This window comes from Ylistrum balloti, unplaced genomic scaffold (assembly GCF_031769215.1).
Source record: "Ylistrum balloti isolate Yb309-2 unplaced genomic scaffold, AGI_CSIRO_Ybal_v1 Utg371338, whole genome shotgun sequence".
NCBI lineage: Eukaryota > Metazoa > Mollusca > Bivalvia > Pectinida > Pectinidae > Ylistrum > Ylistrum balloti.
In genome coordinates, this window is record NW_026782711.1 from 1,054,963 (window position 1) to 1,069,623 (window position 14,661).

A 14,661-nucleotide genomic window follows, 5' to 3' on the forward strand; every position below is an offset into this window, starting at 1 on the left:
ATTTTTGAATACCTTTTGGATTTCGTCTAGCTTTCTAGCATCAATGAAAACATTCATATCTATCGTTAATGTTAATATATATAAATATGTCTTATTTCCAACACTATTCACTGATGCCAAGAGCCTTAAGAGGAAAACCAATAAATCCGTTTGTCACCTTAAGATATCGACCAAAGCAAGATTTATCCCTCAAAAGATGTTAGTTGTATCTAAATGTTGTATCTCAATTAGTTGTATTTAAATGCTGGCTCTTAAGAACGCCCTGCTTTCTGCAGATGTAAATCAAATTGTCATTCGACAGGACTACAGATGTCTGAATCCTTAAATTTCCATCCCTGGAGCAGATGTTCAGTGTAGAATTTTAAACATTCAGTACAAATATTCCACGATGGTCAGTATAAGTATTGAAATAATGATCAGTATTGGATCTTGTTGATCTGATCATTTTACGGAAAATGTCGTTATAAATTGTCAGCAAACACCAACAGGTACCAGTCGTGATGACGTAATGTTAATGTCACTTATTATTGGCATTTGTTGTGTTAAGAAACAAAAGAAACTACGTTTTTTTAGTATTAATCTTTTATAAAACAAATCATCGTGTACTGTTCAACTCGTGCGTGTAATAAACAATAACGTTTCAGCTTTTCTCTGTTTATTTTATAAAACGTCTGTTGATGAAAACTGTCCCGCAGTAACGATAAAAACAAACACGCATAGATCTATATAAATAATAAAATAACATTAAACAAAATTTCATCTATAAATGTGTATATTTGAAGTACTGTAAATGCACCAAGGATTTAACAAAATACCACATCATATGAACTTGATATTAATTACTCAAATATTTTAATTTGTGTAAATTATACGAAACTGACACTATTCAGGTAAATTACTGAAAATTTACTTCCGATTACAAGGTTAATAAAACAAGTAATACATCGAATTCGATGACGGTTAATTGTTCAATGTCATTTTTGTGATTTCAAAATCTACACATGCTTGACCGGAAGTGTTGATAATCAACATGGATGCCACCAAGATGTAACTACCCAGATCCGGTTGTTAAGACAGTGATTTGTTGTAGAAGAACTTTTGTGACACTCTGTAACTGGGAAATGTCACCTTGTGTCTTGTTCAGTGAAGTCTGCACCCTGGACTCGAATTGCTGGACAGCCTGTTGTAGAGCGGCACTGGAGAGTGTCGTGTTAGTGGACAGAGATGGAGATGCGGTCAATGTTTTCACGTCATTGGTTAGTTTTAGGAGCTCTCCGGACTGGGCAGTTATCTGAAAATAAGAATAAACCGTACTTTTGTGTTTTTTATGTGACGTAGAATACTTCAAAATCCTTAAATTCAGTTATTTACGGTGAATTAGAAATAACCTAAGTATAATTAAAAGGTTTTAATAATGATAGAAAGAGATACAAATTCCGTCAAATTTTGCAAACCATTTATTATACCTTTGTCGTACGTAACAGTCTTGAAAGCAAAAGCGCAAAATAGATGAAAAGAAGACAAATGATTTTGCATATCAAATTCAATTAATAAGATAACTTACCTCTTTCTCTAACTTGGTGAGCTGACTGGCTAGCAGTTTTGTTTGGGAAGACATGCTTTGAACCTTGGCGTGGTCCGACACAAAATTGACGTTGTTGGTCATCAATTGGGATCCCAACTGCTGCAGTTCTTTCTCCACTTTTGTAACATTTATCTGGAGTGTAGCGACCTCCTGTGCCACCACTACCATCTGAGGTTCAATCTTCTGTTTCAGGGCGTCTAGGTCTGTCTTGACACCCGTGACCTTTGACTCTGCCGCCAAAACACGTGACATGGCGCCCTGTGTGGCGAGCCTTATGCTGTTGATTTCAGTACTCTGATTGGTTACTTGTCCAAGAAGCTGTGTGAAATTATTTGTTGACATTATTTCAAAAATGTAATTGATGATGCATTAAATAAGGACAATATGATTCTTTCATGATATCAATTAAACGGAATAAATGAATATGAATATATGCGAAACAGAAACCATAAAGATCAAGCTGAATATAAAAACACAAAGGAAGAAGTAATAAAAAAAAAGCTGTGTATATAACACAGATACCTCTAATAAAAATTGTTCAAAAACTGACTTTGACTAAAAAGTTTCTAATAGATTTTTCCCAAATTCATAACGAAATAAACAAACAATATAAGAAATGTGTTCTAAAGATGCATATGATGGCATATAAGCATATAACACTTACTTGATTTGTCTTTGCATTGAGGTTCTGGAACTGAGTTGCCTGCTGTTGGTTTTGCTTCTGGACATCCTTCTCAAGTTGCTTGTATTGTTGTTTCAGTTGGGCAATTTGTGCATTTGTTGGACCTCCTGTTCCTACAGATGCAGGCGGTGATGTCACTGCAGGGCCAGTTGATGTTTGTGCGGCGCTCGCCTGCAATGCTTTGATTTGATTTTCAAGATTGATTAACCTTTGTTCTGTTTTTGCGATATCTACCGCCTGCTGGTTGATTTGCTTCTCAATAGCTGTATCTACCTTGGATTGTTCCACGGAACCTCTCTGGAATTGGTAGGTGAGATTGAAGATCTTATTATTGATATCCTGAACAGCTTTCGTAAGAAGATCTTTTGTGTCAATGACAAGCTGATTTAGGTATTGGGAGTTACCGGCTGGAGCACTGCCACCGGCGGGCGCCACGCTGACTGACTGCTTAAGACTCTGGAACTGGCGGGTAAGGTCTTGTACTTTAGATACATAAGTAGCCGTGTCGGACTGAACCTGAGCTAGTGTACTCTGGACGATACTGTTCTGAGATACATATTGCAAACGAGTCTTGTCCAAATCCTGTTTCACCTGGTCGACTTTTTTGTCCAAGTTGCTATTCGACATTGAACAAGCACCTTTTGTGTCCGGAACTGTAAATTCATATTTACACGTGGCAGCTTGTGTAGGCAGTACTCCTTGAGGTACATATTGTCCCTGGGTCCCACCAAGAATAAGGAAAAAGGCAACCAAAACTCCGTTCATTTTGTCACTATGTATAAGGTCGTTGATACGTCCGAATGATGTGAGAGACAACTGTTGACTGCTTAGTTTGACCACCTCAACCAGGAATTTATAGTCATCCCAAAAGGCGGGGAAGTTTCATCCTTATCGCCTCCGTGTCAATACACAGGTGCAGTAGAGCTCTTCATTGGTGGACGAGTTTACAGTAAACTCCGGTGTTTGGACCGCTCTGTTTTCCACAGATAGTGTGATGAGCAATCATCTTTCTTCATCAAACTTGATAGATTTTTTTTTGCAAAATTCTAACGCGAAAACGTTTGTTTGTGCTAAATTGACAGGTTTTCAAGGTGAAAATTAAACTCTGTTTCTATGTATACCACTACTCGGCAACGTTCAAGTGTTATTTATTACAAATCTGATATTAACCAAAGAGGAACACAAACTGTATCCTCCATATAATGACTAAAATAGGACATAGTGTGTCGGTATCTAGAACATTTCGACCCAAACTACATTTCACGCATAACACAGAGATGTAAACAGATCAATGATAGCCGGTCAACAATAATAGAAACATGGTAATTAAGCCATCAATGTATCAGCGAAACAACGTAATGGACAACAGGATGAAGGTAGTCGTCTAATCTTTTACAGACGACTGCGTGGTCGGAACTTTAACCACAGCTAAACTTTCACACGCCTGACATTGCTCCAGTCACATGGACTGTGTTGACTTAATTATCTTAATTTTAAGTTTAAGTAGTCCATTTCCCGTTACAACTGAAATAATCGAGTGAATTCGATTATTTCACCTATATGAGTTTTAATATGCTTTCAATTTAACGTTGATAAACAATTACGCTGGAAAATGTAGAAAAAAAGGAATACATACAAAGCTTTGAACTCTACTGCATCCTTAGAAATCAATATTCGACAATTATTTTTAATTAAATACTAAATAATTAGTGAGAAAATCGTAACTCCGCTTGTCGTTACATCTGCATTAAATCATGGTCAAAACTTAAATAATCACAACAAAGAGTTGGACACACCACGGTCAGTCGATTATTACTAGTTTACGTTCAAAACGCAGGGTAGATGAAATTAATCTTTTTATTTCGATGATGGTCGGATATGATCTTTTCCATAAATTCCTTCAATAGTCACTTACGATATACTGACAAAACTTTGTTTTATTTCTACAGATGTGTAACGCACATTTCTTTCGGAGTTTAACTTTAGCTGTACTGTTTCAATATGGCGGTCTTCATCGAATACGACAAAGACGATTTGACAAAATGACCGTTGCGTTGACTTTGTAAACATTTTTAAGTGGTTAGATTCAAGATTGGTAAATATGTTAATGTATCAAATCACTACGAACATAACTACAATTTCTGTAACGTGTTTGGAAATAATGACTTCTTTCTGGAAACACACATTCAAACTTTGAATATGACAATATCGCCTCCATTCCATTGGATGTACTAGATATTAAAGAGAGTTCAGCTGATTCTTATGGTTTCACTTTATAAGAAGAGGCAAACAAACCTTTCGGTTGCGTTTTACAGAAAAGAAAATCTATAAAATTTGACTAATATGGTTAATGGAAAGAGTTAACAATATAATGGTTATTACACAGCAGCAGTATTTTCTTAATGATTCATCGGTCCAGGAGTGGTATTCGTGCAGCAAATGTGCATATATATATACATAAAGGAAAGCATGATCGATGCTCCCGTTTTCTTTCAATTTTTGTCATCGTTAAAATGCAAGCAGCCGGAAGTAAGAAAATAGATAGACTCTTTACCATAAGAAACAAAATTTGTGGTTTCAATTCCGTTGAATCTGTCTTCAGTGACAGTTTTAAAATCCTTTTCCTGTCATTCCCAAATAATTAGGATTGTGCCATTTTATTGGAATAAATTCTATAACAGTATTGACATCAAGCCCTTTGCCGGCGCTGAAAATTGTGCCCCGACAATCACAGCTACTGATAGAAAAATGGAAAATATATTTCTATCATTTTTTAATTCTCAGACTACCATGTAAATGGGCTGACGGTGTGTATGACCGTCTGGATTTTTCATTTGTTTAGAAATTGAACTTTGACCAAAGAAGCGTTTAACGCACCTGTTCAAATTAAAACGAGCTTTAAACAGTCGACACATGTTTCTGAAATAGTTTGATTTCGTATGAATTTCTACTTTTTTATTTTTACTTTCTTTGAAGATTTTTAAACAATTTATCATGTGTTTGTTATTCTTTGTAAAACATTAAAAAATTTCCATGTCATTCTATATTTTCCAAAATTTTCAATGAACTATATTATTAAACTCGGAGAAATAAGTAACATGTACAACAACCACGAGTTGGGTAACTATGTCTACAGCTATTCATTTCGTGTTATATAAACAAATTGATTTGTAAATATAATGTACAAGTCTCAAATTTTACATTTTATAGCTAAACAATCAACACGTTAAACAGATAAGATAGAAGTTCTTATAACAAAACCAGTTGAACATTTGAGTGTGACATTTCGATGATAACACTGTCACCATTATCAGACAAATGACCAGCGTGTGGCGTATTAGAAGTGACGTACGTAGTGTACGATATCATAATGAATTGACACGACCTTTTCGGTTTGACCATAATACTTATAAATTAAGGTAGAAAAAAGTGAGACGAGATAGTAAAACGATTATGGAAAAAGTAAAGAGGATTGTAACAAAGTACTGAATGTTATTTGGCCACACTATGTCTAACATTTATGTGTGGAAAATGTTCCGAAATATCGTTCCATTGACTATCATTCAAGAATTTTCAGTCTCCTACAGGTGGGTTTCTGCTGTAAAGGAAATAGTACATGTCTGTTTATCTAGTAACATAAAGCTACTTTTATTTTTTAAATGCCTGAACGAACAAGATCGGAATCATTGTTTTAACTAAGGTAACATATCCAATCTATAGACGAATAACAATGCAATGAGTTAAGTCCTCAATTTCAAACGCTGCAACAACTGAATGTAGATGACTATAGAACTAGTCCTCCGTCAGCTCATTCTTATTCTAGGTTTGTACACAAGCATATAAGTGAACAGCAGTAGAGTCAAACAATGCTTTCAACTGCATAATACACCTGTCCCGTAGTTCTAGGACCGGTCAGTGAGGCTAAGGGTCTAAATTTTGAAGCCTAGGAGGCGAGAAAAAGTAATCGAAAGAAAAGTCTATACGGGATGTGCAGCAGCCCCATAATTTGATTTTTTTTCATATATCAGACTATTTTAGAACAGCGTCAAGTACATGGGTATATTCTGAACCGTGCCAACTATTCGAATGAATTGTAGTGTAATTGTTGACTTGAGCATTATTAAAAAAGGCTACGAGAGTTTTCAATGAATGGTCCTCCATATCGTAAAACCACATTCGTCGATTGGACTATTGATTCCAAGGTACTTATGGATTCTGTGGACAGCTGTGATAATTGGCAAAATTAGAATATACTAATCCTGATTGGATTAAATCCGTTTGGTCTATCATTCTCAAAAGAATTTGCAGCTTGAAATCTAAAATGAAAACAAAATATAGGTCAGCCTTCCCCGATCCTGATGTTATGCATACACTAACATGACAGGTATGTTATTTTTCTTGCAGATAAGGCGTCCAATAACTTGATACAGCCCTGAAGACGTTATTACATTTCCTGTATACATTAAGAACTAGACTTGCTTGATAACGAGGGAACCTCTTTTTCCTACAATGAAACTAACATGGACCATTTCCCACCAAGCTGTATGATTTCAGTTTTCCAATATTAAATTTTCCATTTCTGGACAGCAACACACCTGCACCCCCAACCTGTTGTGTGTCCATGTTGCAGTTGATTAGATATTTAAGGGCTTGTTCCCATTCTTACGATTTAGGTGCAAGAAGTCGTCAACTCACGGACAAAATCGTAACACTGGGTTTCAGAAGATGCATGTTGAAGAAAACTATGGGAAAGATTTATAGTCGCCAGGGTGATCTCATCAAGAAATACTCTATCCCTGTACGATATGATATTTAAGAACGTGACATTACTTATTTGGACTAACCAAGGTTAACATGGCTTGTGGCTCTTCAAAACACCCGGTCTTATTCTCCTTGTAATTTTTCAGGAGTTTCCCTATAAATGTGAAACTGGATGAGTGCGATATGAATAAAAAGGTCGATATTAACGTGTTTCTTATGCAGTGTTAGTTTTTCGAAATGATAAACAATTAATGACGCTGATTGACGGGAAATTTGAAGGTGTAATTACCATAATATCGCATAATTATTCTACATTGGGCTACCCCCTTGGCAAATATGACACAATCGGTCATAAAATTTTTCGTTTTCCCCGTCAACCATTACCATAAGAGGATAATATTACCTTTATGAGATGTAGACTAATAAAATTTGTCACATCTGCTTAATGTAGACACATATATCATCCAGATGGTAAAGATTTATAAAGGTGAATAAAAGGCTGCTTCAACAAAAAAAAAGGCTAAAGTGATGACGCGACCCCTTTATGATTGCTGACGTCTTAGAATTAAAAACCAGTTCTCTACGCAAAGAACGATTATTTGTCTGAAACATAGAGGAGAAAAGAATGTCATTACACTTAACGAGGTATGTGTTACAATATAACATAAGAAAATGTTTATTTCTACTACAATAGGTGATGCTATTTAACTCCAAAGACACCAATTAATCATTCCAGGTGATGTATAGACATATCACAGGTGGTATACAACTTCAGTATGTTTTGATTTTACGATGAGCTGTGGCCGAAAGGACCCTTCGCGCATTTAAGGAAATAATTTATTGACAGCTGGTTATTATAATAATTCAATCTTTATGTGTATTTCTATTACTTTCCTCTCAAGATCATATCATGACGCCTAAACTGATGACGTAATCAAATTATGCGTGGTTACAGAATAGCACTATTCAATTCACAAATATTTCTTTCTATTGTGGTAGAAATAGGTTACAAAGAGTCTTGATTGTTATGTCTGGCATTTCTTTCACTCGCTTTATTTATTTCTGATCGTAAAAAAACACTGAAAGGAATACCTTATAGTTATCATTATTATCCAAAAGTTAAAAAACAATCTCTAATGCTAGTGTCTTTGTAGCCTTTGAAAAATACCTTGAGTGAAAGAAAAAGCAAATACCAGAACCACTCGTTATGTAACATCTATAAAAATAACAATGAACGTCTTTTCGCTTATTTGGCTAAATTGTACAAGTTCAGTTTGCCGATGGTGTGTCTGCCCAAAATATCTAAATATTGTGTTCCATACCGCCCATATTTGTATGAATAGGAGATACTATAGTAGGTGACAACGTCAATATGACCACATTTGTTAAGTTTTAGCGATGTTTTTTTGACCGATTAGATACATTTGGCTCTAAACTGTAAAATCATGAAATTGAAGATCCACTGGAGTTACCTTCTACTGTAAGTAATAAAAATAAACGAAAGATAGGTATACTTTTGGAAACCTGCTATCATATCAGGCAACAATCAAGACAAAATAAACCAATTTCAATTTAGTATTTAAACTTAAGAAGAAAACGCTTACCCATCTGGAACTCATAATATTACTACCCTTGTGTTTTTTAAATGGTCTGTGTATAACCCTTTCTTTCGTTCATATTTTGCATTGTTTGATTGTGTTAGAATTAAGAATGTGTTGACATGTATGTATTTGCTTGCTGTTTCGTAGATGCAAGAATGTAAAGTAAGCTTTAATAATACATGTTTTTGTCTTGATTTGTGATATAGTAAACTAGAACCAGAAAGAGAAAGCGCTTTCTGCTTCATCAACGACAAACGCCATTTATAAATATTGGTCAAGAACAAGGAAAACACCAATGAAACCACAAGGCACACTAAAGACCACCATATACGTCCAAATTCATATTTCAAAGGGAATTAGAATGAGATTACCATGACTGGTATTTTCATATAGCATTTTCTCCATCAAATGTAAGAAAATATCTATATAGTTGATTCGCATATTAAATGGTGTATATGAAGATATCTTAGCCTTTAACATGTTCGGTTGATTTTACTTTGATTACTTGAGTTTTAGTTATAGTTGTACGTTGATTTACAACACTACATTGAGTTTAGGTGTAACTTATTACGTTGTAATTATAATGTGTTTCTCATCAAATGTCTATTACTACGTTTTGAATTAATTTATCATTGTTGATTTGCTGTGCAAAAATATTTTAAAAAGTACTGTCCAATTACCAGAGAAGCGACTATTGATTCCAGGTGAGGGACAAATAAATGAAAATAACTATATGAACGACCGCCATGAAATGTAGAATCAATGTCTTCGACGTTGATCTTTTAACACAAAATAGAATCTAATCAACTTGTTTCTATGTAGTTTCAGATCGAAATTGATATTGTCAAGAAATATCATATATGAATTAACAACCAAAAAAGCAATGTCATGCTTAATAACTAATTTAAGAATGCGTTTTTATGGCATATACATATGTATATTGGTATTTTTTGACAATTGTTAAACGAAATAGATGGATCATATTACAGTTTACAATTTTTTCTGTAAAAAGTAACTTTATAAATGCATTATACACATTTCAATGCTTTCTCAAACTCGTCATTATATCTATTGGACTCGTATAATAAGCAATAACTTTTCAGTTTACTTCTTTTTATTTCACAAAACATGTCAGTTGGAAATGAAACTGCTCTGCAGCAATACACAAACAAGCACAAAACTATATAAATAAGAACAATTAGATTGAAGGACTCATGCAACTTAATCAACCAATGAGAAACTGGGATTCTGTTCCATCCACTTAAGTCCTTATCTTAATTGGGATCACTAAAAGATTGTGACCTCTTGTGGTATGTCAAAGAATTCTACATTGATTTGGCTATTAGTGTGTAGTTGTTTTCACTTATAAATTACCGGTCATTGACTTCTGAAGGTGATGGCAGTCCGATAGTTACGTTTCTATAAATCTAGACAGTTGTTACTTGTGATGGACTACAAATATCAACCAATGCCTTTATCTTAAATGCTAAGTAACATAAAGTGGTTGATTTAGTTGTGCGAGTCCTAAGAAAACACTAAACAAACTTTCGTATACTAGGTGTATTTTAAGCAAAGTCGATGCACTAGGGTTTAACGAAAGCAATTTGATAATGATTTATAACACAGATCACAGAGACAATTAACTAACCTGTAAGTATATGAACTCAATAAGATATCTAAAATCACGTGATTAAAAACATTTACCCACAAAGAATTCTCCTTTCGTAGGTTTAATTGCGTTATCAAAAAAATCAATTCGGATGTTAATTGTTCTCATTAATGCTGAATATGTGTTGATTTTATACTTTTAATCTCTGCGCATGTTCGACGGGAATAGTATCATCATCCTTACGACTACAACCCGGAAGTAACTACCCAGATCCGGTTGTTAAGACGGTAATCTGTTTCAGAAGAACTTGTGTGACACTCTGTAACTGGGAAATGTCGCTTTGTGTCTGGTTCAGTGAAGTCTGTACCCGAGACTCGAATTGCTGGACAGCCTGTTGTAGAGCTGCACTGGAGAGTGTCGTGTTAGCCGACAGAGACGGGGCAGCGGTCAAGGTGTTTACGTCCATGGTCAGTTTTAGGAGATCGGCGGCCTGTGATGATGTCTAAAATGAAATATATACATATTGAATTTTACGTAACCATTTGCTTTAATTCAATGGTGGTCATGGTGCTGTTGAATTGGCTAAAAATGTAATTGGCTTACCGATAGAATAATTATTCGGGTCTAATCATACTGTTAAAAATTGCGTCACGAGTATGAAATAGATTTGATTTCGAAGTGTTAAAAAACACAAAATGATGGTAAATTATAAACAATGAAAGCAGCAACACAGGCTAGCTTTTAGTGCCTTTTCGGCAGACATTATTGAATGATCCAGAAAATATCTACTAAAGAAAGCAGCGCCAGTTTTAGTACATGTACATGACGTACATTTTCAGGATATTACGAAAATACAAAAAAAATTAAAGAGGAAACTAAAATCGTGAGAAAACATTACATTTCACAATGAAAACCTAAAGCTATATATCTCTCCACAACATTATCATTATATTCAAGAAATAGTACTTACTTGAAACATTAATTTTAGTTATGTATTTACTTCAAAAAAGGTACCAGTTACAAATATATGTATGCATAAATTGAGATAATTCGATAAATGCTATGACAACATCTAACAAAATTTTAATGGCTAGACATTTTGTCAATATCCCGGTAAAGAAACGAATTCAAGAAATAAGATCAAACGTCGCAGCTTACCTCTGTCTTGAGTTTTGTGAGCTGACTGGCTAGCAGTTTTGTTTGAGCAGTGATAGACTGGACTTCGGCGTGGTCAGTCACAAAATTGACGTTGTTGGTCATCAATTGGGTTCCCAGCTGCTGGAGTTCTTTCTCCACTTTTGTAACGTTGATCTGAATTGTGGCGACCTCCTGTGCCACTACAACCATCTGGGGTTCAATCTTCTTTTTCAGGTCGTCTAGGTCTGTCTTGACACCCGTGACCTTTGACTCTGCCGCCAAAACACGAGACATGGCGCCCTGTGTGGCGAGCCTTATGGTGTTGACTTCAGTGCTTTGGTTATTTATTTGTCCAAGAAGCTAGAAGAAATCAAGCAAGTTTTTATCAATAACGAAGTATTTATTGTATTTCTTATAAAACACTAATTCTGTATACGACATGAATATTGATCAAGACTTCGTAATTATACTGCAAAATTAAAGAAAATAAATGCATTTATTTGAAATATTTGAAATTAAATCAAATGATAAAATGTCATACTGATAACTATATCAATGAATTTTGTCCCCGAAACATGACCACTTACTTGGTTTGTCTTCGCATTGAGGCTCTGGAACTCGGAGGTCTGCAGCTGGTTTTGCTGCTGGACATCCTTCTCTAGTTGCTGGTATTGTTGTTTCAGTTGCGAAAACTGCGCATTAGTTGGACCTCCTGTTCCTACTGATGCAGGCGGTGACGTCACTGCAGGGCCAGTTGATGTTTGTGCGGCGCTCGTCTGCAGGGCTTTGATTTGATTTTCAAGATTGATTAACCTTTGTTCTGTTTTTACGATATCTACCGCCTGCTGGTTGATTTGCTTCTCAATAGCTGCATCTACCTTGGATTGTTCCACGGAACCTCTCTGGAATTGGGAGGTGAGGTTGAAGATCTTATTATTAATATCCTGAACAGCTTTCGTAAGAAGATCTTTTGTGTCCATGATAAGTTTGTTCACAGCCTGGGAGTTACCAGTTCCTGCACCACCAGCACCGGCCGCCACGCTTAGCGACTGTCTAAGACTCTGGAATTGGTTGGTAAGGTCCTGTACCTTAGATACGTAGGAAGCCGTGTCGGACTGCACCTGAGCTAGTGTACTCTGGACAATACTGTTCTGAGATACATATTGCAAGCGAGTCTTGTCCAAATCCTGTCTCACCTGTTCAACCTTTTTGTCCAAGTTGCTATTCGACATTGAACAAGCACCTTTTGTGTCCGGAACTGTAAATTCATATTTACACGTTGCAGCTTGTGTAGGCTGTACCCCTTGAGGTACATATTGTCCCTGGGTCCCTCCAAGAATAAGGAAAAAGGCAACCAACACTCCGTTCATTTTCTCTCTATGTATACGGTCGCTTAGAGACAGATACGAAATATTTGTGAGTAAGCTGTCCACTGCTTACTTTATCTATCTCTACCTGGAATTTATAGTCATCCTAAAAGGCGGGGAAGTTTAATTCTTATCGCCTCCATGTCAATATAAAGGTGCAGTAGAGCTATTCATTGGTGGACAGGTTGACGGTAAAATCCGGTGTTTGGGCAACTCCTTTTTCCGCATTTAGTATAATGAGCAGACATTCGTTTTACTTTGATGTCGGGATTTAAACTAATATTCATTTTGATACATTTTCCACTTGCCAGCAGTGTTTGAATATTCAAGCAAATATTTGAAATAACGAATTTAAACTTATTTACAAATGGTGTTTAACTTATATCAGATCATTCTATTGGTGTAATTGTTCGAGAAACCTCGTCAATAATTACTTAAATGCAATAAAAGTGATTTATCTACTAAACATTGTTATGGAATACAGAATGAAATTAGTTAGTTAGTGTCTTAAAGACAGCTGCATGGTCGGAATTCTGACCGCAGGCTTAATTTCCACACGGCAGTCATTGTTTCAGTTTTATGTTACAAAATTTTATTCTCACGCGACAAGGACAAAGCTATATAAACAAACTAAAATATTGAAATATAACAAAAAAATCACAGTTGTGGTAACGTGAAATTAACTTTCATCACAAAACATTAAGCAATAGAAATCAATTTTAAGCCAAAATTTCGAAATTTTATTGAAACAAAAGCTGTTTTTTTTTTATTTTAAATGAAGTTGAAAATTTCAATAACCAAATACAGAGTCTATGTTTGAATATCGAAATAATAGCAAAGGCATACAATATTTTATTGACAACGACCAAATACAATGTTTCAGTTACAATAAACAATAAATACAATTACAAAATACATATTTATGGTTGAATGAAATCAATATTTACAATAATAATTTGAAGCTTTAGTAATTTCTTATTGTTGATAAAGAATATTAATATCTCAATGAGTACGGATAACCTATAACGATGACGTCACTGCACAACGATGGGACAATAACACCGTATTCTCAATGTACCTCTTCATGAGTTTCGTGTAAATCTTTCTTTTGTTCATGATTTTCTCACAACAATGATTTTACTCTCCATTATTATTCTTTACATGATACCAGCATTATCAAACAAGTCAATCGTAGAGGAACAATTTGTTTAATTACAGAAAATCACTGACAATGCTTGTAAGCCTTTCTAAACATCCCATACTTGCTGTATATCAGTTTATTTCATTATTAGTTCATATGGTGTCCCATATCCCATCTAGCACATACAAAATCGATTATTGGGAATATTTCAAACATACCGTGAAGAACTGATATGTCTCCAAAATAGACCTCAGTAACAAAAAGACGAGGGGAATTCCAGGTATTCTGGAAGGGCGAGCGTCTGCTGCGTCGTTAACGAAAGCTGTCATGTAAACGTTTTGGTCAATCCATGTACGTAATGCCACCTTCTCAAATGTCAACAAGTTCAACAACAATAAAATCACCAAGCATACTAATAAAAAACAACTTTGTTAATTTCTTATTGATAAATTCTAAGACATTATTTCAAGACTTCATTTTGGATTCCCATCAATGAGGGGTGGCTGTAGTAACGATATGAGATGGTAATATTTAGCTCAATAGCAGTCTTGGAACTTGACGGATGGATTATCGATCTTGTATTATAAACATCAGAAAATGCAACGGTCATACCATCAAATATATTTCGGTCGATAACATCATAAAACGCTTCACTTCCAATTCTAGAAGGAAACAAAACATATTTGTGGAATTCAATTTGATCGCATTCACTATGCTCAATGGGAATAAATATTTTTAAGTCTTTTTAAAATAATATTGTTTTCTGATGTGTGGAAAC

General features: G+C 35.0%; 2 protein-coding genes across 2 annotated transcripts; both read right to left on the reverse strand.

Moving 5' to 3' along the window:
- Positions 1-1,051: 1,051 nt before the first annotated feature.
- LOC132562055 (protein FAM81B-like) lies at positions 1,052-3,032 on the reverse strand. The gene is made up of 3 exons (XM_060226779.1): positions 2,250-3,032; positions 1,565-1,903; positions 1,052-1,291 (listed from the first exon to the last, which is right to left on the reverse strand). The coding sequence occupies exons 1-3, from the start codon at positions 3,030-3,032 to the stop codon at positions 1,052-1,054; spliced, it is 1,362 nt and encodes a 453-aa protein (XP_060082762.1).
- Positions 3,033-10,500: 7,468 nt separating this feature from the next.
- Positions 10,501-12,745, reverse strand: LOC132562056 (uncharacterized). Its single transcript, XM_060226780.1, has 3 exons — positions 11,963-12,745; positions 11,397-11,735; positions 10,501-10,740 (listed from the first exon to the last, which is right to left on the reverse strand). The coding sequence occupies exons 1-3, from the start codon at positions 12,743-12,745 to the stop codon at positions 10,501-10,503; spliced, it is 1,362 nt and encodes a 453-aa protein (XP_060082763.1).
- Positions 12,746-14,661: the final 1,916 nt, after the last annotated feature.

Bases quoted from the DNA above. Each gene is read 5' to 3' on its own strand.
- LOC132562055 (XM_060226779.1), bottom strand. From the start codon at position 3,032: ATGAACGGAGTTTTGGTTGCCTTTTTCCTTATTCTTGGTGGGACCCAG. The intron at 1,904-2,249 runs GTAAGTGTTATA...AATTTCACACAG, and splicing joins TCAATGCAAAGACAAATCAA to CTTCTTGGACAAGTAACCAA. The intron at 1,292-1,564 runs GTAAGTTATCTT...TCTTATTTTCAG, and splicing joins TCACCAAGTTAGAGAAAGAG to ATAACTGCCCAGTCCGGAGA.
- LOC132562056 (XM_060226780.1), bottom strand. From the start codon at position 12,745: ATGAACGGAGTGTTGGTTGCCTTTTTCCTTATTCTTGGAGGGACCCAG. The intron at 11,736-11,962 runs GTAAGTGGTCAT...GATTTCTTCTAG, and splicing joins TCAATGCGAAGACAAACCAA to CTTCTTGGACAAATAAATAA. The intron at 10,741-11,396 runs GTAAGCTGCGAC...ATTTCATTTTAG, and splicing joins TCACAAAACTCAAGACAGAG to ACATCATCACAGGCCGCCGA.